Genomic DNA, 25387 nt, shown 5'->3' with positions numbered 1-25387 from the left:
ATCAACATGATCTACTAACAGTCTGCTAAAATATAAAATAATATCCTAGAATCAAACTGGCCTCGTTGAAATCTTTGGTTTGCTACTTACTAGTTGTATCTCCTTGGAAACATTCTTAAAAGTTTCTAAAGCTTCATTCTTCCCATCTTTAATATGGGCTATTTACCTCCACAGGTCTGCTGAAAGGATTTGATGGTTAATGCATATTTGGGGTTTAGCATATGGTATGTTATCAATAAATTTTCACTTTTGTAAATATAAAAGAGTAAGAACACTAAATGACAACTTTTCAACTTACAAATCCCAGGTGGTTCTAAATCAGGTTTTCTGAGAAAAATGAGCTGGTGTTGTAGAATAAAGAAAGAGCATGTTTGGCTAGTGGATATGGAAAACACCAGGTCCTGAACTACCTGGAATTTTGGGCACATCACTGCACCTCGCTGGCTTCCCACTTGCTTCAGAATACGGCTTTGGTAGAGTTACTGCTGCATAGTCACAAGGCCCTTCCAGCCATAACATTCTGGAGTCAACCTCGAAGGCATCTGTGATGGCCAAGGTCAACACAGTACATTTTATAAACCACTATTAGAGTACAGAGTGAAGGGACTGTTGGACACATCATGGAATTAGCCCTCTGCCTCCAGGGTGGGGAGTTCCTGTGTACAATTATGCAGTCACTTTCTGAGGGAAGGTATCAACTCACATGAAGTCATTGAGAAGAACCACAGTTTCCACTTAAGAAGGTTGTCCAGATAATTTTAGGCGGTACCTTTTCAGCACCAATTGCGTGAAGAGCTTTTTATCTTTGCAATATCTGGGTTACCAAGGGCACATTTACATGGCCCATTCCTACTGGATTGATATTCCGCTGGTGAGCTACATCCCATTACTTGGCTGTAGCCTAGTGCTCCCACATAGCTTAAAATCCTAGTGCAAACTTGAATGAGAGTCATCTTGGGAGCTTATTAAAAATGTAGACCCCCTCCCCTCCAAACCGATGTTGCAGGTTCCGCTGGTGAGCTACATCCCATTACTTGGCTGTAGCCCAGTGCTCCCACATAGCTTAAAATCCTAGTGCAAACTCGAATGAGAGTCATCTGGGGAGCTTATTAAAAATGTAGACCCCCCGTCCCCTCCAAACCGATGTTGCAGGCCGATTGGTGGAGCCCAGGGATGTGCCATTTTAATCTGATATTGGAGAATCATGTCGTGGAGATGACTCTCTGAGTTCATCCTGGATAGATTGGGGGAGACTCTACAGATGGCTGAGTGACCCCACCATTACCTGCACTGAGGCTTCTGTGCTTTCCTTGTTGCCAGGCAGCAAGAAAAACCTATGCACGATCCGCCCGTCCCCTTTCCTAGCCCAGAAGTGGAATTCTAGAATTTCTAAGACGCAAATCCACTTGGGAGTAATACACATTCCCCAGGTTCCCCACCCTAGTCCTTGTCCCCTCATACCGAAGGCTGCCTCTCTGCCCTGAACTAGTTACTCACTCTTCCCAGTCTCCCACTACAGAGACTAAAAAAGAATCAGTGTTCTCAAGCGTGGAGAATGAGTCCTAAGCAACTGAGTAAACCATGTCGTTAAGGCTGCAGGATGTTTCACAAATTAACAGTAGTGTTATCATCTGAAGTACTATCATTCAGGTAAAAATGCCTGTGGTCAGAAAAATAAATGCTGGGACAAGGATTTGACAACAGTGTTCTTATTTGGCACTCTACGGACCATGCTCAACATTCAGGCTACCAAGTCTAGGTTCACAGTCATGCCCTCCATGATCTTATAGTCTTCATCCCATCTGGTCTCAGCTTTCTAAATAAAAGGGATGAGGGTATGTGTTTGTTTGCCCTCATGTGGCACATCTCCAATCCCTCAGCTGCTTAACTCCTCTCAGAACTGTCCTGGGCTTTGTCAGGTTGTTGCTAAGGTGTATCAGTTCAGCTGTAAATTGTATAATTAATGGCCAGAGACTTGCTTTTACTTTCTATCCCAGCATTGTCCATGACTACATCCAGTTTCTATCTCCCTCGTGGAACACAGCCACATTTTGCATTTTGATCTGTCTTCAGAGAACTGCCTGCAGTGATTTATAAACCTGTTTGCTGGGTTATCACCTACTAGAGACCCGGTGCACGAAATTCATCCCTCAGCCCGGCCTGCACCCTCTCCAATCTAGGACATCCCTCTCGCAATCCGGGACCGCTGGCTCCTAACTGCTCACCTGCCTGCCTACCTGATCGCCCCTAACCACTCTGCCTGCCTGCCTGATCGCCCCTAACCACCTCTGCCTGCTGGCCTGATTGCCCCTAACTGCCTCTGCCTGCTGGCCTGATCGCCCCTAACTGCCCTCCCCTGCCGGCCTGATTGCCCCCAACTGCCTTTGCCTTGGCCCCCACCATTGTGGCTTTGTCCGGAAGAACGTCTGGATGTATGTCCAGAAGACGTCCGGTCTAATTAGCATATTACCCTTTTATTAGTATAGATAATTCTGGCTGCTCATCTTTGAGTGCAATTGGAGGTATTTTTTCCATATGCTTTGTTCATACTGATGCTCGTCTGCCTCCTTTAAGCACACTTGCCCATGACATCTTAGTATTATGAAATATTCGGAAGTTTCACTCCACAGGATTGTATAAAAGTGTTCAACTGTATCAGCCTAAGCAATGTCTAAGGGCCTGTATTGTTTGTAGTTCTCCATTCAGAGAAATAACATTGTCTCCCATCTCTAAGACAGTCTCCATCTGACACTGTTTCCTCTGATACCATGTTCATTAACAATTATGGTGAGAGGAAATATCTGGAAAAATTCACTTTGTCGATTATATTTATTTGCCAAATTCTCATGATAATTGCTCAGTTGTTCCACATTCTCTGACATCTTAGACTTGACTTTGACCTCAGACTTTAATTGTGTCATGCACATAAGTCTACACAAGCAAGGCAGAGTAAGTGGCTGGCTGCCCCATTGTCCTGTAAACCTGAGCCATCATCGACTCAAGGCAGACCATCCTGGGAAGATGGGATTACTCTGCCAACTTCAACTTCAATAGCTTCAGTTCTTGGGAATAACAACAATAATGCATGGATCTATCTGTGTAGTCCTATCCTTTGGTTTAGCTCATTCAGCTTTAGATCTACAGCCCATCATCCAATAAAAGAACAAAATTGTATTGGGCACACAAGCAGTTAAAAACTTTCCTCCATCGAGTAAGATGCAGAAACAAGTCCTCTTGAAAATACAAAGAGAAATTAGTCTGATAATGAAAAACCACTGAAAGCAATTTACATGCCATTCCCCTGACAGTATAAAACTCTTAATATGCTGTACATAAGTCAGGGTTGGTCTTTTTCTGACTCCTCCCTTCTAATCATACATCTTTCTAGCAGCAATACTGACACCTGAATCTCTTTTCCTCAGTGTGTTAGGGAGATATGCTGTAGCAAATAGAGCTATGCATTGAATGGAGCTAATGGCTTGCATTGTTTATCCAATGGAAGGCCTCTGGTAATTTAAAAATAATGTTAATCAAGCAGTTGTGAAACCAAATATTCGCAGAATCCAACCACTTGTGTAAAGCCCAAATTTGTTGCTGTGTGCCTTTAAATAAACAATCTACGTAATTGCCACAAATAAAAGGGAACTTAAATGATAAAACTATTATTTCCTTAGAAACTATGCAAACCAAGGAAAAAAGTTTTCAAAATATAATTGAGTGGAAGATATACTAAACGGGGAGCCATGGTATCCCAAAGGAGAGAAAAGCAAAAAGAAATTTCAGAAAGGATAACAAATTAGTTTAGCAAAGTCACAATGAGAGAGGGAAGGCAAAAATAAAGGCAAAGGATGCAGCGTCCAAGGAAAGAGGAAGGGGCGAGTGGAAACAGCTGGAATTGTTCAGCTGTGTCAACATTCGGCTGTTTCACAGATTGACTAGCAAAGTGTCATCTGAAACCAATTACATTCCCAAAACCCCACGGACCCAGTTCATAACATTGATTAATCCACAATGTGAAAAAGTCCCCAAGCAAAACTAGAACAGCTGTCAGCCCTTGGAGCTCAAAAAACAGCAATTGCTTAAGAAAAAAAGAAGAAGAAAAGCTCCTCTTGAAATTTTGGGGATTTTTCAGAAGGTATGCCTACTGAAAGAAAAGACAGATTTAAAACTGCTCCCACCCGGGTCTCTTTGAGAACTGACTATAATTAGAAAAATAGGGGTCATGTTTGAAAAAACCCCAAAGTCCATTCCACAAAGGCCTCCAAGTCTGAAATACCTTGTATCCTTCTGCTCCCTGCTGGGAGTAGCACTAGGCATTTCATTTTTTTTAAAAGTATGTTTATTTTTTTCCTTCTCAAATGCTTTAACCTATCTCCTTTGCGCCAATTAAAATGTAGCTATATTTAATATACTCTCTAAAAATATATGTTTTAGTCCTTTTGTTGCATTTCACAGACTAGAGACAAAGTCCTTTATTTGCAAACATTAACCCGTGCATGAGTCAAACACACAAATGACCACCGCACCCCTTCAATGTGACCACTACCTGGACAGGAGCCTGTAAAGGTGTTCACAAAGCTTTGGCCTTGCCCCGAAGCTACGCAGCCACAGGTCCTGCAGAGGAGACTGCAGGTCATACAAGTGGCCATGGAAGGCTCCTTAAGAAGTCTCAATTTTGCCTGGCTAGCATGGCTCAGTGAGCGGCGACCTGTGAACCAGGAGGTCACAGTTCAATTCCCAGTCAGGGCATATGCCCAGGTTGAGGGCTCAAACCCCATCGGGGGTGTGCAGGAGGCAGCCAATCAATGATTCTCTCTCATCATTGACTGAAATCGGTATATATATATATATATATATATATCTCAATTTCTGCAGATTCTGCCCTGAAATCTCCACAAGACTGCAGAGGTTGTAAGAGTCTTTCATCCTTAGGATGAATGTTTTCCACAGAAATAAAACATATACTTATTTATTTGTTCACTCACTTAGCAAACTCTGCATCAAACACAGGGTTTCAGCACTTTTGTATAAGAGTAAACCAAAACTTAGAAAGGTTTAGTGACCTGCCTGGGGCCATGCAACTAGTAAGTGCTACAGTCTAGAGTAGACTCAAACCTAGGGCTACCTGATAGCTAATTCTGGGTCTTTCCAAAAATCCATTTTACTATATTATACTTACATAGATTTTCATAAGCTAGCTTGGGAGACCAAAAGCATGCAAAATATAGTTCCAATGGGGAAACACATTGCAAATTACCAAAAAAAAAAGTGTAGAATCTGGACTTTAAGAACATAAGCTCTTTATACATTCAGATTCCACTGTGCTTTGCTCCTCCTGTAAATACCCCATTAGTAATCTAATGGTCTCCTCTGTTGAAATGACACCCTGTAACAAGTTTTATAATATGCTGATGCTTTTCACCCAGAGACTTATGCTAGTGGCTGGTGCCACTAACCAGTGTTACCAGGATCAGATTTTTTCTAATTCAAACCATTCAGAGAAATACAAACCTTGACTCCACTGCAGCATCCTTGGATTTGAAAAAGATTACAAAGGAAAAGAAAAAAAAATCACAACCCACAATGTACTGCATCAGGCAAATGAATCCAGGGTTATTCATTGTCAGATCTCAGAATTGAATGATCATTGTTAACGAGGGCAACAAGTTATTTCAGATATTAAAAAATACTAAATACAGTTCTCTAAACAGTAACAATATCTTTAGAGCTCTGCAATAGGAAGCATATGCCCTGAGTTCTGAAGGATGAGAAAAGGGAGTGGGGGGCAGGACACGCAGAAACAGAGCAATAAGAAACAATTAGCCTCTAGACAGATTCTGTGATTCTCTCTACTGTTTTCCCCCCTACAGAATATGTGTAATTATTGTTTTTTTTTAAATGTTCATGATGTCACAGATAAAGAACACCAATTGCTCCCAACAGAACTCTAACTACAGTACATGTTTATAAGAGCAAATTACTGTTTATACATGGACAGGGTTGTAAATGAGGGGAAGAACATTGCAAATTATATGTTACTGAATGAAAGCCAAAACATTTCCATTTCTTTCCTTTTTATGAAAATATATCATTACCTGCATCATGCCCCCTTCTCTCAGTCCCCTCAGTGGACACTGGCATTGATACGCCTACAAGAAATACAACAGTAAGTTCATATTTTCATGTTATGATTTTAGAACATGGGATAACATCCAAAGTGATGGGTGCAAGCACATCACTCACATTTTCATATTTCAATCTACTCTAAGAATCATTAGAGCAGAAAGACTATAACTTAAGTGTTGAATAGTGATATCATTTGTCCCAAGAGCTACTCAATTCTATGACCTTCAAATAAATCTATACTGGAAGGTGTACCATTGAACAGCAACAAAAAAGTTGAACCTTAAAAGAACCCAAATGAAGTTTTGTATAAGATGGGGTCTTTGTACATTTGGATTAACAGAAATTTGACCATAAGCTACATTGTTTTTATTTTCATATAAACAATTCTTATTTTATAAAGCCTACCTGTACTCCCAGATACTAATGGAGTACCAAGATTAGATAGATAGATAGATAGAGCTATCAGGCTATCATATAGCCCTAAGGAGGATTGAAAGATCACACTAATAGTATCTTTCTCATGGGTTTTAATACTGTTTTGAGGATTAAATGAGTTAGTGCATCTTAAGCACAGGACAGGGCATGGACCCTAGGAAAAGTATTGGAACAATGTTAAGTGTTCAAAGTCAGTGTTTCCATTCCATTGGGGTTCCAGGGGAAGTGAGTTCCAGGAATTTAAATCTGGGCAGTCCCAAGGTGGTTTGGAGCAAATAATGGTTTTTATAAAGGTGTGGCTTCCTATCCGTTTCTCACCGCCATCAAATGCATCTTTTCTTAATTAGCTGGAGAAAAGAAGTGGAGCGAGGTAGGCAGTGCATGGCTCTCTGACTACACCCGGCAAAGACCTGGAATGGTCCCTTCTCCCTTGCTTCTTTCTGTGCTGTACATGGCTCCTTTGAGCAGCTTGTGGAGATTGATATGTTAAAGAGCCTTTGTTGATTGTAAGGCAAGGAAGAGGGCAGTGGGCAGGTGTACTGTTTGTGACAACAAGCTTCCTTACTGCTCCTGTTTTATTTAAAACCAAGATAATAATGAGCCTGTGGGTTTATTAACAGCTTACAACCACATAGACTCCATCAGGGTGGGAATGAGTATTAAATGTTGTCTAGGCCCACTCCCTCAGCACTATCACTCACTGCTCAGTGGTGCAAGGTTCTCCCGTGTCCTGACCTGCCTCGCAAAAGTACCACTGCTTATATTGCTGGGCTTGACTTGCCTCTACCCGAGGGACTCAATGGTATTGGCCTAGTGGATTTGTGGAGAGAGTCGAGAAAACACAGAACAGAAATTATCAGATATCTGACAATTTGTCAGGTATCTGATGTAAAATACAGTCAATATTAAATAGGAAATGAGCATGTTGCCTCTCCAAGCTACTTCCTTCGTTGATACAATTATGCTTCACCCATCTTCAGATGAGGGACAAGTAATCCATGGTAGGCGTACTTTAAAAGGAAAACCGTTGGCGTTTTCTGGAGTTACTGAAATGTTCCTCACCCCAAATGCCAAACTGCTAAAATTCAAAAGGCATTCCCTGGTATCAGACTCATTGTTTTCCAGAGTATCACGTAGTCCCTCAATGACTTTATTTCTTACCACCAAAGCTCTGTCTTAGCACTCGTAACTGAGGTTCCAGCGGCTTCCTGTTCTAGAACAAGGCCACCTACAGAACGGAGCCTAGGTACAGATTCGCAAGGGTGTTCTTGCTATGATCACGAGGGGCAAAGGGTCCCAGGGCCCCCCACCTCCCAGCACACTTTGATCTCACTTCTCCTTGGGAACTCACGTAAAGATATGCCTGGGTCTTAGCTGCTCTGCTGAATGCATTTACACTACCATTTTCCTGCAAACCTAATAGGAACAAGACTGGAGAATGACAGCAGTGATGTCCATTAGGAAAGCTACTGGAGAAATTAAAACTATCCGCTAGTCCTACTAGTCGGCAGAGGATCTGAATAGACATTTTTCTAAAGAAGACATACAGATGGCCAAAAGGTACACGAAAAGATGCTTAAGATTACCAATCATCAGGAAAATGCAAATCAAAACCACAATGAACTATCGCTTCACACCTCTTAGAATGGCTATTACAAAAAAGACAAGAGCTAAGATATGTTGGTGAGGGTGTGGCAGAAAGGGAACCCTTGTGCACTGGTGCAGTCAGCATAGAAAACAGTATGGAAGTGGCTCAAAAAATTAAAAATAAAAGTACCATATGATCCAGCAATTCCACTTCTGGATATTTATCTGAAGAAAATAAAAACACTAACTCAAAAAGATAGATGCACCTCCACGTTCAATGCAGCATTATTTACAATAACCAAAAAATAGAAACAACACTTAAGTTTCCATTGATAGATAAATGGATAAAGAAAATGTGGTACACATAAATAAAGGAATATTATTCGGCCATAAAAAAGAAGGAAATCTTGCCATTTACAACAACATGGATGGACCTTGAGGGCATTAGATTAAGTGAAATAAGTCAGAGAGAGAAAGATAAATACTGTATGAGCTCACTTACATGTGGACTCTAAAACAAACAAAAAGAAAAACCAAGTTCATAGATACAGAGCATAGACTGGTGGTTGCCAGAGGCATGGGGTGGGGAGGTAGAGGGTAGGGTGGGGTAGCATGAGGGGTGGGTGAAATGGGTAAAAGGAGTCAAAGGTAGAAACTTCCAGTTATAAAATAAGTCCTGGGGATGTAATGTACAGCATGGCAACGATAGTTAATATACTGTATTTGAAAGATGCTAAGAGAGTAGATCTTAAAAGTTCTCATCACAAGAAAAATATGTGTAACAATTTATGGTAATAGATGTTAACTAGACTTAGTGTGGTGATCACTCTACAACGTATACAGATATGGAATCATTATGTTGTACACCTGAAATTAATACATGTTATATGTCAATTATACCTCAATTTAAAAATTTACAACATGAGAAATAGTGATCCAATTTAAGTCATTATGTGTGTCAGGGACACTTAATAAATTAAAGTATTTCTGATAGCTGTTTGGAGAAACTTTAAAAAATATATTCACAAGCCATCCATAAAAAAACTTACATAATTTTAAAAAATATAGCCCTGGCCAGCTTGGCTCAGTACTTAGAGTGTCCACCCTTGGATCACAGGGTCTCAGGTTCGATTCCTGGTCAAGGGCCCATACCTCAGTTGCCATTTTAAACACCATCCCTGGTTGGGGCGCATGTGGAGGCAACCAATTGCTGTGTCTCTCTCACATCAATGTTTCTCACTCTCTCTCCTCCCCTTCCTCCCTCCCTTCCACTCTGCCTGAAAATCAATGGAAAAAAATATCCTCAGGTGATAATTTAAAAAAATAAAAATAAAAAAAACATACATTGAGCAATTGAGTACCAACTTTATACCAGACCCTGCCCTGAAGCAGCCCAAGGTCCACTGAGTGATTCAGACATGGAAACAGACAGGGTACATGGGCAATCTTTCTGTTACTCCAGAAAGAAATCATTGTTTCAAAACTAACCCACAGGTAGCACATCTGCAAATAGGTCCAAAGACATTCTTGGGCAGAAGCTTTGTCCTGTGGCCTGAAATTGATTCTGATATTAAAATGCCTATAAGGAAAAACCATGTCTACCAATTCTTTATAATTTATCAAAATCACCTTCCCCAATTTATTTCCATCCCCATAGAAAGGGATAAAAGTTCTTACTATTTACTGTACTGTTCAGGGAAGGTGAGTAAAGGTGGCAGACACCTGGAAATGTTTCTCCCTGTTCTAAGGCCCACCTCCTTTGCCTCAGTGAGGTTTCAGTCTTGGTGGCCATGCTGGGGGCTGACACAAACTCACAGCAAAGCCATGGGCTATTTTAAAATGTCCAGGGCAACACAGTTACATCTGTCTGACAGCAGAGACTACGACTATTAAGTTCTTTGAGACCAACAGTAAATTGAACTGCTAGGTATTTCTCTTGGTCTAGGGAGTGACAAAGTTACTGACCCACGAAGGTGCTGTGAGCCGAGAATGTTTGGGAGCCTTAGGAATATGGGAGGAGGACCTCTCTCCATCAGATCTCCGTGTCCTCAGCAGCAGGCTTAAGAGTGCCCCTACCCTTCATCCTTGAAGGGAGCTGCTAAGGGAGACTTAATAGTTGTTTGTCACTGTGTGACATGTCACATTGGGTTTAGGAAGAAGCAATGGACCTGCCAAATCGCAGTGAGAGAAAGGATGCCCTTCAAGCATATATGTGCTCAGTAAATGTGAGTAGTAGCAGTGAGTGGGAGGGGGATGGTTGTGATGATTATCTCTAGCCAGACTCAGTTGACTTAAAAAAATGTAATCTGTCTGACCTGTTCTTTTCTCCTTTTTACCCCAAGAGCAGATCTTTGCAAGGAGCCATGGAGCTGAACAAAGTTGAGTTCATCAGTCTGAGTTACAATACATATCTAAAGAAGTATGACAAACTCAGGTCTTATCCATGGTACTTAGGGCTGCCAGATGTGTCTGCTCAGAATCCTAAAGTCCCATTGGACAGACAGAAAATAGAGATAGGTGTCTCTAGCCAGCAGCCATGTTCACTATTGGTGAGTGTTCACATAGTACCTCCAGACAAGTAGAAATGGGAACCCGGGCAGCAATGAGCAGAGTGGGAGTTAGGACACCAGGGGAAGGGCTCTCAGGATCTCACTCAGGAAGGCTGGGGTGGAGGACAGGCTCCAGGCCTCGCAGGTGGGCAGGTGGCAGAGCACCACAGTTTAAGCAGAAGCGCAGTGTGGGGACCGGGCCCACATGCAGAGACTTGGGTGGCTACAGTTTATAAGCTGGGGGTGGGAGAGGGCAGGCCAACAGCAAAACACATTTCAGGTAACACTTAGTAGTAGGACTAGGGCTTCTGATGTGCTGCCAGGTTATGCCAAAAGATGTGGCATCCCCAGCATTTTAGACCTAGCAGATCCACCCATTCAACAAGCCCCACTGGCTTGTGAAAGTAAGTAGCAAACACCAGCCCCATTGGAGGCATTCATCCATAAGACCCCTCCCCTATCCCCCCCCCAACTTCTTTCAATGAGTGCTTCATCCCATTGATGACTCTCATTATTATTTCCTTTGACCCCACACTATCTTCCATTCTTCCCACTCCCTTGGAATTGCCTCAGCAACCAAGCTGAGCTGGCTTGCTACTCACCCTGCTGGGGAGCCCCATCCCGGCCCAACAGGCAGGAAAGAGCCAACCCTGCCAATGAGGGTCTTCAGGACCTGCCACTAGTCATGGCATTGAGGGACAGGAGAAAGGAAATACTAAAGTCATATGAAACTGCACACCGACAAATCATTAGTATTTTCAGAGTGTTTGCTTGGCTAATGAGGGAGGAGGGAACCTTTCTCATCCTCTCCCAGGGTTTGTACTACAGGGAAGAAGGATTTCTGCCTGACAGAGTACAGAGTTTGAGCATTCTCCTATTTGAGGGGAGTCTTGCGGGGGTTGCCTCAGACTTGCATTTCTACCCTCCACTCCTTGCTAGCTCTCCCAAGAGAGGGGCTGCCCAATGTGCTAGGTTAGAGGCTGGCCATCACTGGGCCATGATCACAAGGGGCAGAGTGGCTGTCCTCTTATGCAGCTGTCTAGGCTCACCTCCCTCTCTTATTCAGGTGTCTGTACTGGGCAGACCCAACTCAGGTTCCTGCCTTTGTGTGGTCATCACACGCTGACCTTGGTCATGCCTGAGGATTCAGCTGGTCGTATCTGATTGGGCACCTGGACACAGAGTGTGGCCACAAGGTGGAGATGGGAGGCTCATTTGGGCTGACATGATTCAGCCCTGTGTTCTACTTCCCCTTACCAGAGCAGCCCTGCCATGTATGCACAGTATGTAAATGCATCAGTTTAATAAATTAACCAAGTAGTTTGTCCCTATTGAGCTGGAGGGGCACCTTCACCCAGGAACAAGTTTGGGGAAAATTCCATCCTCCATCTCAATTGAGCAGAACGTCCTGTGAAACAGCTAGGGCACATATAATTAGCTCCATTTTTGAGATGGGGGAACTCAAGTCCATCTGAGTTTAGTGAGGTTAATGGATTTTCCCAGAGTCCCAAAGCTATTGGACAGCTGTGCCTTGACCCGAGTCTCCTATGACTGAACCTCCCCTCACTGCACCACAGCTGCTTGGTTTTGAGCAAGAATCAGTGCCCTTCTCTGCCTCAACAAGCACACTCAGTGGAGAAGGAAGAAGACATTATCTTCAAAGCAAGCATGGTCCAACATTACACCCACATGGTCTTGTGAAACTTGAGTTGCCAGGGAACCCCAAAAGCATCCAAAAGAGGCAGCTGGGAGGCTATGTCAAAGGTGTCCTCACCTCAAGAAGGCTCAGCCCCCTTTCCTCTAGTTTCACTCACACCCAAGGTCTCCTCTTCAGAAGAAAGTCATGCACATGCATCAGAATCCCCTGAAGGCTTACTGATGCCTGGAGTGCTGGCCCTCACCCCCAGAGTTTTGAGTGTAGGGCCAAAGATGTGCATTTCTAACACATTCCCAAGAGGTCTACTGCTGGTGGTTCAGGAACCACCTTGGAGGACCACTGGCATGTGCTTTCTTTCTCTACACACAGCAGATACTTACTGGGAAACATCAAGAAAGGCGCCAGCTGATGATCTAAACAGAAAGAGTGAAGCCACTTGTCTACAGGTCTGTTTTAGATCCCGTGTGGTGTAAGTTAGATTAAAGACCCTGCCTCTAAAGATAGACGTAAGTCATGTAGACATGCCTAGAAAGATGAGACTGCCATATCCCAATTACAATAAATCCGCCCAGAATAAAACAAAGGGCTGACAATGGAGATGGCCAGCTTTCTTGGGAAGATTCAGAAGTTGGTGCTTTCTGATTTTCAGGGCTGCAGTCATCATGCCCTGGACAGCTGTGCCACCGTTTCAACTGTATTTAATCACAATCCTAATGTCAGATTGAGCTGCTCTGACCTAATGGCGTGTGAGTCCTTGACCACCATTGAGCTGCTCTGCCAAGAGGCAGGCTGCAGAGGCGGTGACAGGAGTGGGTTTCAATGCGAGGGACTCGCGGCATCAAAGATCTGCGAACTGTTCAGCTACACAGAGGAATCATCCGAATAATGATCATTTTTCACTCTACCCCCTCCCTTGCTCATTCGAAGAAAGAGCCCTTAATTGCTTCTTGAACTACACACAAGTGGGCCGTTGACTGCGACTGTAATTCAGCATGGAGAAGCCAGGAAAACTCTGAAGCAGATTTTGTTGAGGCAATGTCTTCAACGGAGAAAACACGACAGCAGAATCAGCAGGCACCGGGTACTGCTAAATAGAATGAAATTGTCTTAAAGAACAGCTTGGGATACTGTCAGGAGTTGAAGTAATCTTTAATTGCAGATGACACCAGGTGTGATCAGGGGGCTATGATTTTTACATGGGGAGGGTGTGGGAGGGAAAAGGGAGAGAGAGCGAATGAGTAGACATCTTTTCAGAAGGCTATCACATTAGGGATGATGTAGCAGACTTAGATTCAGATTCCTAATGAAGAAGACACTGTGTAAGGAAACCAAAGAATTCTGCATTCAGTTGTTTGCTATTTTCCATCTTCCTACATCCACGTCTCAGATATGACATTACATCTTGAGAAGTGGCAATCATTTCCTTCAGTCTAGACTGCACATACCGAGACAGGGTTATGGACGAGATGAGGCAGAAACTGGTTGCCCACACTGCCCAGTCCACAAGCCTTTCTGGGCAAAGTCATGGCCACCTCCATAGAGTCCTTCATTGAAGGGACGAGAAAACAGTTGTCTGCAACTGAGAGCCGACTGCCAACTACATGTCTGCTGCAGATCTTTCTCTCCATGTTTATCTAAGGATGCAGACCTTCTGAGGAAATCTTTTCAAAGAACTGCCCTCTCACCTCTCTCTGCTGTTAAGTCCCTGAAATACAAGTAAATGCCCAGCACTTCTCTGAAGCCTCCCACTCCATGTGGAGGAATCTCTTCGAGTGCCTTTTGCACCACCCTACTTGGCAGCTCTTCCATGAATGTATCTCCCTTGCTGACTACTGTCCTCCACATGGTGGCTAAGTCACATTCTCAAAAACACGGAACTGCAACCTTGTTTGCAAAGCAAGCCTCAGTGAACAGAGCAAGCCCTCTTGTCCTGGGAAGAGCCTGATACTTCCTAGTGAAGCAACCACTGCATAATAAGAAAAGGAGATGATGATAATTAGCATCTATTGAGTACTTGTTTTGTGCCAATCCATACTAAGGGCTTTAAACAGCTTCTCTCATTCAATCCCAACAATAACCCATTTCACAGAGAAGAAAATGGATGCACAGATAATACTAGTAAATGAATTACGGACGTCACAGTGACAGTGGTGCACTCATGATTTGAACCCACATCTCCCTGAGTGCAGTGTCCAAGCTCACACTGTATTCAAGGCCAGAAACCATGCCACAACCAGGGCACATCCCACAAGGGGACAATTTGAAGCAGATTGTGGGTTTTCATCTATCTCACAGAAGCAATGTCTGCATGGTGGGCAATGAGCTGTTGTTCTTCCTGTGCTATTTCAAAACTTACAAACTCTAAAAGGTGAGGTGTTTTAGCCTCACTTAAACAAGACAACCCTGAGCTGGCATGACTGAATAACTGGCCTATGCTCCACAGGTGATAGGTGCAGGCTTCCCACACTGCCCTCTCATCCAAGATCCCCTTATTAACCAATTCCAAACTTATTATCATGTTCCCTCTAATAGTAAAAAAAAAAAAAAAAGCCAACTCAAATCCAGACTATTCTAAGACCATACCCTTGAAGAAGCTATATACAGTGGGGCCTTGACTTACGAGTGTCCCGACTAACGAGTTTTTCGAGATACGAGCCGTCTCTCGGCCCATTTTTTGCTTTGAGTTGCGAGCTAAAATTCGGGTTACGAGCCAGCTTCAGATACCCCACCACTAGTTGGCGCAGCGAACGTCACAGTGAACGCCACAACATCAGCCCCTAGCATCATGTGTCTCACTCGTTCACTTTAAGATTTGACATACGAGTAATTTGAGTTATGAGCTTTGCCACGGAACGAATTAAACTCGTAAGTCAAGGCCCCACTGTACTCTGAGCAGCAGAAATGGTGCCACCAATTCATTTAGATGCTGCCTTCAAATTCTCATATAAAAGGTACTCACTTTTAAAAAAGTGATAAAATTGAAATTTATTAATAGATCAGTTAAAGAGATGTGAGTGACTTATTTCATTACCAGGTCTTAGGTGCAGTGTTATATTATTCCTCTCATTTATAAAACTTTCCCATGGCATAGCCTGACTCTATTTCCCTGGAACAAGCTATGCTCTCTCCGTCTCCAGCATCATCATCCCATTTGTATAACTGAGTGTCATACGAGGATTTCAAGGGTCTCTGAGGAATAGCTAAATTTCTCAGACATCAACTAGTTCATCGTTTGCTCAGTCACCTACCCAGTTTCAGAAGAACTATTTAAAAATGCCTAAGTCCAAAGGTCACTGTTAAGTTACTTCTACATTTGCAAGAAGGATGGGAAGGGAACACAAGGCAGAGCCCCACTTCCGTTCGCAAGTATTTATGGAGAAGGTATAACGTGCTTGCTCTGTGGTGGGCACGGCAGGGCTACCTGAAGAGTAACCCCAATCCTCAGCCTCACAGAGCTGGCAGGGCCTTGGGAAAGGGAGCCACTCAAACAACACAAAGATAAGTATCAGGTGCCCATTTGGCCTGGGCACTTCAGCACAGTGATGCTGACGAGCTCATGTTCTGAACCCGATCTCTTCTGAGACCTGGCTCTGTTGCTTTATTTACTGTGCAACTGTGAACATGTTATTTAACCTCCTGAGGACTCAGTTTCCATTACTGTAAATCGAGACAACAGTATTTATTATACAGTGGGAAGGAGTTAGCAAATCTTGTATGTAAGGAGGCTAGCTTGTGACCAACATGTTCCAAGGATTATGAAAGCCAAGGAGAGAACACAGTTGAGGAGATGGAAGCTGGCTCATCCTCCACATGGCAGGCAGCTCAGGAAGCCCTTACTTATTCAGAGCTTCCCTCTCTTACTTCTCCAGTATGTTGCTTGATTGCACCTTCCCTAGCTCTGAACTCCATGCACACTTCACTTGGTTAACCTCTATTCGTCCTTCAGCCTAACCTCAACCCCCATTCCCATTTCTCCCTGAAACTCCCACTCCATCACAAGAGTGATGACTCTCCCATATGCTCTCAAAGCACCTAAGCTCACCTGTATCTCAGAACCTGCCACTTGCTTCGGAGAGTCCTATTTGCTTGCCTACACTCCCTACCAGAGTGTCAGAAACTGGAAGGCAGGACCATGTGCCAGTGCTCTCTCCCCAGCTCCTAGGACAATAATGGATGGCAGCAGGTGGTCAGGAACCATTTGTGCAGAGGATGAATGAATGAGCGCAAATAGATACCATGTCCAAACCTGCACAAGTCTGTCCTAATAAAAGTACGTGGCATCAAATTCTGCTGTCCCGGCTTGTGCTTGGTGTCATTAAATCTCTAGACAAGAAGTAGAGATGGTTGCGGTGACACTTGGAGGCCTTTCAAGCACAACATCAGCTGCCTGACCTGCACACAGTGGGTACAGAGCACATTAGGAGGCTTCACTGGCTGACTCTTGACGAGTTCACCGTTGCTAGGTATAGGTATGAATGGAGATGTGATTCCCATGTGTATTCCAGCATCTGGCATAAACACACGTGGAAAGAATTCGAGTTGGTCAACTGTTAGTAACAGTATCTCCTTGCTCTCCTGGGAGCTGTCTCAGATTTTGGCTTCATCCCCGCCCCTGCATAAAGAGCTGTGATGGGACTGCAGCTTCTAGAATTACAACCATTTTGTCAACTTGTCATTTGACTCACTGTCTGGCTGGTGTCTCTCCCTCTGGGTCCAGAGACATTTTGCACAGGAAGAAAGCAATAAAGTGAACAGTCGCAGGGCTGCTGAATTCTCCCATCTTCAAAGGGCCTTGCTCTGTCCCACAGCACATACATATTTCGGGGAGGCACCATGGAGAGCCTCACATCTGTTCCCTCCTGCACTGCTGGGAATCAAAGCTTCGATCCCCGCGAGACGCTTTCTGAAGGCCGGAGGGCACTGAGCCATCTTAGCCTCACTCCCTTGGCGAGCTTCCCTGCCTACATGAAAATACCTGAAAAGGCTAACTTTGTCTGTTCCTTATTGCCTTAAAAATAACAGTACTCTTAACCTTTAGGGATTTATATTTGGAAAATGGAAACGAACTAGATACAGCTTTATAAAAAGGCAGGAGGGTGAGTCATTTTTAAAAACTTATTTATAAGTTTGGAACCCAAAATATATATATTTGCAGATACTAAATGTGAACTGATCTCCTTAATTACTTCTTAGTGTGTATACTTTTCTTTGGTTATATTTTAGTTTTCAAATAAAACCAAGTGGAATCTGTAGCAGGTGCTAAAGCCTACCTGATTAATAGAGTAACCAAGATTTACAATCAGTAATTAGTTAGAACTAGCCCTGAGAATAATAACTAGAATTCTGGAAAATTGGGAGACAAAAGATCCATATTTAGATGGTGGTTTTACCACTCCCCTCCCTAATCACTTCCATATTGTGGGGCTCCCACATAGGGCTTCGCAGGCTGGCTGTGATGATCAAATGTACAACAGTTTTGTAAAGGGCTAAGTTTTGTAGGAACTCAGATCTTTCTAGTTCCTCATTAGGACTGAAGGTCAAATGGCAATGGGGTTGCTCTCTTGGGGGAAAAGGTACACCTGCATATTTTAAAGTCATACTTATAAATAAATTTCCATCAATTATTTCTTTATCTTTCTTTAGGATCCTAAGAAAAGAGGTAGAATTCAAATAGCTGACTTGATCAGTTTAATACTGAGCCCAAGAATCAAAAAGTGTTGTCATTAGAAGAAACTTAGAAAACATCTAATTCTTTTTAATTGGATTTATTGGGGTGACATGGGTTAATAAAATTATACAGGTTTCAAGTGTACAATTCTATAATGTATCATCGGTATAATGTATTGTGTGTTTACCACCCCACGTCAAGTCTCCTTCCATCACCATTTTTCCCTTCTATGCCTTTCCTACCTTCCCACCCCCTTTCCCTCTGGCAATCACCATACTGGTGTCTGTGAGTTTTTTTTTGTTGTTGTTATTGTTGTTGTTTTAAGAAAGCATCTAATTCTAATGCAATCTCCTCATTTGGCTGATGAGGAAAGGGAGGAGGAAGGAGCTGAATGACTCCCCCCCACGCCCCTCCCCCCCAAGACAGAGAACCACAGAACCAGGTTTGGACTGAAGGGCTCCTGACCTCTTGGGCACTCAGAATCTTCAGTGCTCCATGCTAGACAAAACCTTTTTGCCCAGCATTCCACTGGAAGCCAGCATCTGAGACCACACAGTGTCCCTTTTTAAAAAGTGTGGCATTGCTGTGAAAGCTGTGTCTGGTGGCTGAGGGTGGTGCCTGACCGGTCACCACAGGACCTCTCCTCTCTGTCCCTCCCCAGTAGGCAGACAGGGCTGATGTTTCTTCCCTGAGGCCCGACATGGTTTCCCTCTCCACTCCCCTCCCAGCATCTGAATGGGCCATCAGCTTTACTAACGGTGACCATGTTATTAAAATTCCAGGCAGCATCCAGAGGGGAAGGTCAAGATCAAGTTCCCCAATCAAAGCCATGCACTCCCAGGGACCTTCTGGGATAGGGTAATTAATTTCTTAGCCTCTCCAAATCGGAGGCTGGAAATCTATGTCCAAAAACCCAACCTATTTCACAAAATCCTTTGGTGCAGGAAAAGCCCAATTTAAACAGACCCAAATAACCCAGAACACACTGTTGTCGACACATCTGTTGCAGTGTTTGCTCATCTGGAGAAGGATTCTGCAGTGCTCTAGGGCTTACGGGAAACTCAGAAAAGGCAAAGAAAGACCCCTCAGCCCCACCTCCCCCACCTCTCCCTGCTTCCTCCTGCCTTGTGGGGATTGCTCCTCTCCAGGAAGTAAACTAGAGTCAACCCCACTGTGCAGGACAAAGAGAAAACGGGAGTACACAGACTCTCTTGATCATCAAGTCCTTCGAAAGCATGAAGAAGAATGGAGAAAGAAGGCAAAAAGAGTCATTTCTGTTTGGTTCAAAGTGATAGTAAGAGCACAGGCAAATACCCTAAGCCACCCCTGCATGGGAAGCCGGGGCTGTTCCCACCCCTCCTGGTATAACCCAGAGGTGAAGCCCTGTGAAGCCTGGGACTTACTGGGTAGGAGTGGGCAAGAGGGTCTCCAGCAGGGAGGGGAGTCTCTACCACCAGCCAGCAGGGGGAGGCAGAGGGGGATGAAGGGAGCTGGCTCACCTTAGACCAGTGATGGCAAACCTATGACACGCATGTCAGAAGTGACACGCGAACTCATTTTTTTGGTTGATTTTTCTTTGTTAAATGGCATTTAAATATATAAAATAAATATCAAAAATATAAGTATTTGTTTTACTATGGTTGCAAATATCAAAAAATTTCTATATGTGACACGGCACCAGAGTTAAGTTAGGGTTTTTCAAAATGCTGACACACCGAGCTCAAAAGGTTCGCCATCACTGCCTTAGACCTTCCAGGCCACTCCTCTCACTTGAACTTTCTGCCCAGCCTCTCAGTGAAGGCAGACAAATTATTTCCTCTGTTTCAGAGAGCTCCGGTCTATTAAGCTCTCTCAGGGTTCACTGGAAAAGCACAAGGTTCTCCCAGACTCCATTAACCATGTCTGCGAGAGCCCATTGGGCTGGACATTCACTCAGCATGGCAAGAAAAAGCCTTCTAGGTACCAAACCTGGGGGACCCAGAGTCAAAAGGGGGGAAGCAAGTTCCACAGCTCCTCTTGGAAAAGCAATCCACTAACTTGCTGAGGTCTTGTGTCAAGTCCAAGGATAATCACAGGAGATAGATAATGTATTTGGCCTTTTCAAGAGGTGCCTAGATATTGGGAAATATCTGGCACTTTCCTTGGGACTTGCTGTATCTTTTTCGGAGTGTGTGTGTGTGTGTGTCTCATTTTCTAAATTTCAAGTCTTCCATTGCCAGTTTGAGTTCTCTTGGCAGAACCTGCAAGTGTTCTCAGTAACAGATGCCTGGAGGAGAAGGATGCTAGCTCTGAAACAGAGCAATGCGCAGAGTTGGGAAAGCAGCTGCTCCACTCTAGTCACTGTGTATACAACTTCCCCCAAAGTGTTTGGGAAACAGATCACTCTGGAGCCCATACCACCTATTCAGCATGCAGGCCCTTTTAGTTCCACTCATCCTTGCTTCCCTATGCTGTTTGTTTTCTGCCATGAGTTTCAGCAATCTGTCTGTGTTGTGTGTGCACACACATGTGAGTGTGTGTGCATGTGTGTTTTTCCCTCTCCAGACTAGCTGAATTATCCCCAAGTGACTCTTAATCCTCAACAGTAATCCCCAGTGATTGCACTGACATGATGATAAGGGGGTGCCTATTCTCCTCCCACCCCTCTCTGTTCCCTCCCACCTTATTGCTAAGCTCAGCCAAGGATGTTCTAGGGAGCTGTTTATTTAAAAGAGGAAGTTCAGCAGCAGGGTCACCTGCTTTTAAACGGAGAGAGGCTGCCCAGGGTAGGAGGAGAGCTCACAGTCACAAACTTCCATTTTTCCTTTAACCCCAGTACCTCTCCACCATGGCCTGCATGGTGGTGGGCGGACATTGGTCCCAAGTCGTCAATCTTTTCAATGCCCTTGGCCTCCCTGCAATGCATCTAGATGGGCACTGTCACTGAAGAGAGCTCTAGACCAGCTGTTTCATGGTGGGCAAGTTACCTTCCCTCAATTTCCACAAACCTAAAAATGGACTAGACAGATCTTCCCGGTTAGTGACTCAAACAGTACTTCTCAAACTTTGCTGTGCACAATAATCATCTAGAGACATCATTAAAACTGTTGTTAAAAGATCTTGTTATAAGATTCCTGGGCCTGGCCTGGCCTGTGAGGAGTGGTTGAGCATCAACCTATGAACCAGGAGATCAGGGTACATGCCTGGGGCTCGATCTCCAGTAGTGGGCATGCAGGAGGCAGCCGATCAATGATTTTCTCTCATCATCAATGTTCTATATCTCTCCCCCTCTCCCTTCCTCTCTGAAATAAATAAAAATATATTAAAAATAATTTAGGTGACTTAAAAAAAATGACTCCTGGGCCCACCAGCAAAGATTCTCATTTAACAGGCTGGCCATAAGCCTGAGAATGTGCATTTCTAACATCCTTCCTGGTGACGCTGATGCTGCAAGGACCACACTTTGAAAATCACTGGCCCGCAGTCTCTTCCATCTCAAATATTCCACTGCTCTATCCCTGAACTCAGTGGCTTAAGAGAAGTCGGAAAGATATGGTCCTGGTCTTATGAAAATTTCCACAACGGGCTGCAAAGGCCACAGGCCTCTCGCACACTTGCACTTTTTCTCTTGTCCCCAATTCCTGCTCAGTCATTTGCAAAGACAAGCAGCAAAGACAGGGGTAAGGAGTGCTGCTGGCTTAACTTCAAGCTGTCAGCAGTTGCTACACCTGTGAGGGCAGCTTGGAAACCATTTGAAATTACAAGATGGAAACAACCTGAAATAGCAAAGAAGGAATAAGAATAGATTATATAGGCTCCACTTGCCTCGGTTGTTATCCTGGGTCATATTTTTGCAAACTGCATAAGTCACCTGGAAAGGTGCAATGCAAATTTGGTGGTCTCACGCACTGTTTGGAGAGGCATAAAAAAATAACTCCAAAGCAATAGAAAAAGAAGTATTAAAAGGTAAACTCTCAGATATTTACCTTGCTCCGAGCTCTATAATCCTTTTCAAACTGCAAAACCAGACACCTTTCTGCTGTTCAGCAACCTGACCTTCACCTATGAGATCTCTGCAAATTCCTGCATATGTCCATTCTCCCCGAGTTGAGGGGTCCTGTCTGAGACAGAGAAAGCCTGGGCTGGTGATGCTGGGATTATGGCTAAGAAGGAATTCTGGTTCTAAGCTCCTTCTTTTCAGATGCCTAAATATTTCTGCCCATCTGAAAGTCTACTTATTCAAATGCAACAGAGCTCATGCTGAGACAGAATTTTAAAAGTGAATTTAGAGAAAATAATTCAGAGTACTGTCACCAGACCTGTGTGTTTCTCAGATCCTCTCCTTTTTGAAAATTTTTGCTGCAGTAAGCCAGTTACTAGAAATGTATTGTATGCATTAGGTTAACTAAAATCAAATAAATATTAAGAATCACTGCACTAAGATAAAGAATAATATTTTTTTACTTAAAATATTATACTTTAACTTAAAATTTGATCTGACCTCTTTAGAAATTATTAAATGGAATAGGAGCCAGATAAGAGGTCCATTGCCAAAAAGTCTAAAAACATTTTATGTTATAAATTTCCCAATAGCTGTTTGAAAAATCTGCATTTGTTTCAATCGGGGGTTATCCCACTGCCTGTTTTTGTAAATGGAGTTTTACTGGAACATGGCCACTCTCATCTGCTAGCGCATTGTCTACTGTCACTCTGCTACAATGGCAGAGTGGAGTAGTCACTACAGAGAGCATATGGCCCACAAAGCCTACAATATTTACAGAAAAATTCTGCCAAGCCCTGGTTTAAATAACAGGGAAGAAATAATGGCAGCAATTTAAACCTTGAGATGGGATACATAACATGCAGACGCCAATCAATTACCTTCTAAATTAATTACAACCTGTTGGATCAAAAACACTCTCTGCCAATATCAGGATCCATTCGTTTTTTCTGGCTCTCAGTAATGTCTCCAAATGTAAAGTAATAACGCTTTGAAATTTACTCAGCTGTTCAACAAACTTTTGAAAGCCTATTCTATCCAGAGTGCTAAAATCAATCTAAGTACTGAAAATTTATACGTACGCCATTATCCACCAAAACAACAACACTAAAGCAGAGCCACACTAATCACAAATTTCTGCATGTGATTTGAGTCCTATAAAAACAACATATGAAGAAGGGGGCAAATTGGGTGTTTAGAAGCCATAAGTCTGCAGTTGGCAGATTAAATGCCATCTTAGATAATCACATCTGATTGTCACTAACGTTAATATATGTCAGTAACAGGCGAGCGCTGCACACCAGAGGTTAGCTTTACTGCTCATATGCAGATGTTTGCAATACTGAATCTCTGCCATAACCCTGTGGGAATGGCATTTTTTATGTGTTCTATAGTGAATTTATGGCCAGGGAGCCATAAATGTTATAGTTCTTCAAACCTTTTGCTTGTGGAGATTGTCACAGTGCCTGAAAAGTAGAAAGGCACAGATGTCTCCTATTAGCAAGCCATTTCCAGACCCGTTTAAGGATATAGGCTACGCCACCTCTTGACGTGCAGGTGATCTGGACTACCCATGCGCCCTGAGTGAAATCTCCCACGATCGGTTTGGTTCAGATCTGCAGAGAGATCACAGGGCCTCTGTGTGCCAGGCGCTCGGCTAGTGGCCCGGAGATGAGGCCCTTGACCTCAAGGCATTCACATATTGGCCGGGTGAGAGGCCACACACAGTATGACGTGGAGAATGCTAGCACAGGGCTGACAGAGTGCCCCAGGAGCTCTGAATAGACAAGAGCAGGGGCAAAGCCAAGAGCGCAGAGAAGAGTGCTTGCAGGAGGTCCTGCCTGAACCAAAGCTTGAAAGATCGGCAGAAGGAACAGAAGCAGAGGAAGTTCTGTGTGTGTGTGTGTGTGTGTGTGTGTGTGTGTGTGTGTTGCTCGTGCAAGATAAGAACACGAACAAAGCCACAGTTACAAGAAACAGGATGGTTTCCTCCCAGAATGTCCATGACATTTGCTAATGGTGTGGCATAAAGTGGCTGGGGCTGGTGGGACACACTGAGGAAAGAGAATGGGCCTGGGAGTGAGACACACTTTGGTTCAAGTTCTAGCTTCATCATCTGCTAGCTGTGTGACCTTGAGTAGCATCCAGAATCTCCAGAATCTTTAGAGTCTTCATTACTAGTGTGCACCTCAGAGGGTTCATATGGGGATCAGGGAGATAATGGCTGGGTCCTAAGAGCAAAAAGAGCTAGTAAACTAGTAACTCACAGCAAAGTCACCCAAGGAGGAAACACACTCATTCCATATAGCAAGAAAGGGGCTTTTATTTATTTAAGAATTAAAGAATTTTTAAGAATTCTATGGAGAGCCTCTTCCATCAGCACTGAAAATGATGGAAGGAGTCATTTAAGAGAGAAACTCAAAGGCAGAGCAACGCTGCTTGAATCTCCCCTTTTCCCATGTCGTTCTCACGAAGGTAAAAGAAACACTGTCAGGGAGACAATGAATCACAAATGCAATTTTCACTGTTTAAAATGGCAGCCCCATGAGCACCTTCCTTATGGTGCAACCCAACGGAAGCTCTGCGCACACCCGTGTCCTCGGGACCGCAGGGTGCAAAGCCACTTCCCCTTGAAATAACACACAATCCGCGTGTGACACGCCAGGAGCTACATGACAGATGCAATGGTTCTTTCCAGAGAAATGAGTCAGTACCTCAAGCATAACAAAAAGGATTAATTGAGAATTTTCTGTTAACACGAGCTGTTCTAGTTTCTCTTAGGGAGAATAAAAAGCCCCTCATGATTATGAGTAGATGCCTGCGCTCTGGGAAAAGTCAAAGATTAGCAGCTACTCTCACCAAGCCTTCCTGGATTCTGTGTGAGAGGGAATTCCCCAGAGGAATCACAGACCTTGCTAACTTGGGAAATCATGTCGTTTCTTGCAACTATGGCTTTTGTTCACGTTCTTTGTTGCATGAACAATACATGTGTGCGTGCGTGCACACACGCAGAAAAGGGAGTCATCATGCCCACAGGGTTGAGAAACATAGTACAAAGTGGAAGGGGCGCCTTGCACATAACCTGAATACCCAGGCCACCCTGGGAGGCTCTTCTGAGCAGTCTCCTGGCTGAAGCCCCTGGGGCCCAGGAAGAGAGTCTTGGTGTGGCCACAAAGGGGAAAAAATTCCCCCTAATCAAGACATTCTCCTTCAAAGATTTCAGAGCCACACTTTTTATTTGTTTGGTTTTTGCTGGTTTGGTTGTGTGTGTTTTTTTGTTTGGAGGAGGCTAGACCCATCCAACTGCAGCATAAACCATCACTGCAGCCACTGGGTCCCTGGGATGGGAACTGGCTTGCTTGCTGGGTCCCTCTGCAGCCTCCCAC

General features: G+C 43.8%; 1 protein-coding gene across 1 annotated transcript in view; it reads right to left on the bottom strand.

Annotated features, from left to right (window-relative positions):
- Positions 1–25387, bottom strand: part of RORA (RAR-related orphan receptor A) — a 583196-nt gene that overhangs the window by 548740 nt on the left and 9069 nt on the right. Inside the window, exon 2 of the mRNA XM_014535501.1 lies at positions 6096–6149. Coding sequence (XP_014390987.1) covers positions 6096–6141 — 46 coding nt within the window. The 5' untranslated portion in view covers positions 6142–6149. The remainder of the gene's footprint in view (positions 1–6095; positions 6150–25387) is intronic.

The sequence above is a fragment of the Myotis brandtii genome, unplaced genomic scaffold (genome assembly GCF_000412655.1).
Source record: "Myotis brandtii unplaced genomic scaffold, ASM41265v1 scaffold144, whole genome shotgun sequence".
Taxonomy (NCBI): Eukaryota; Metazoa; Chordata; class Mammalia; order Chiroptera; family Vespertilionidae; genus Myotis; species Myotis brandtii.
The sequence above is the reverse complement of the archived record's forward strand: the minus strand, read 5'-3'. Positions and strand labels throughout refer to the sequence as shown.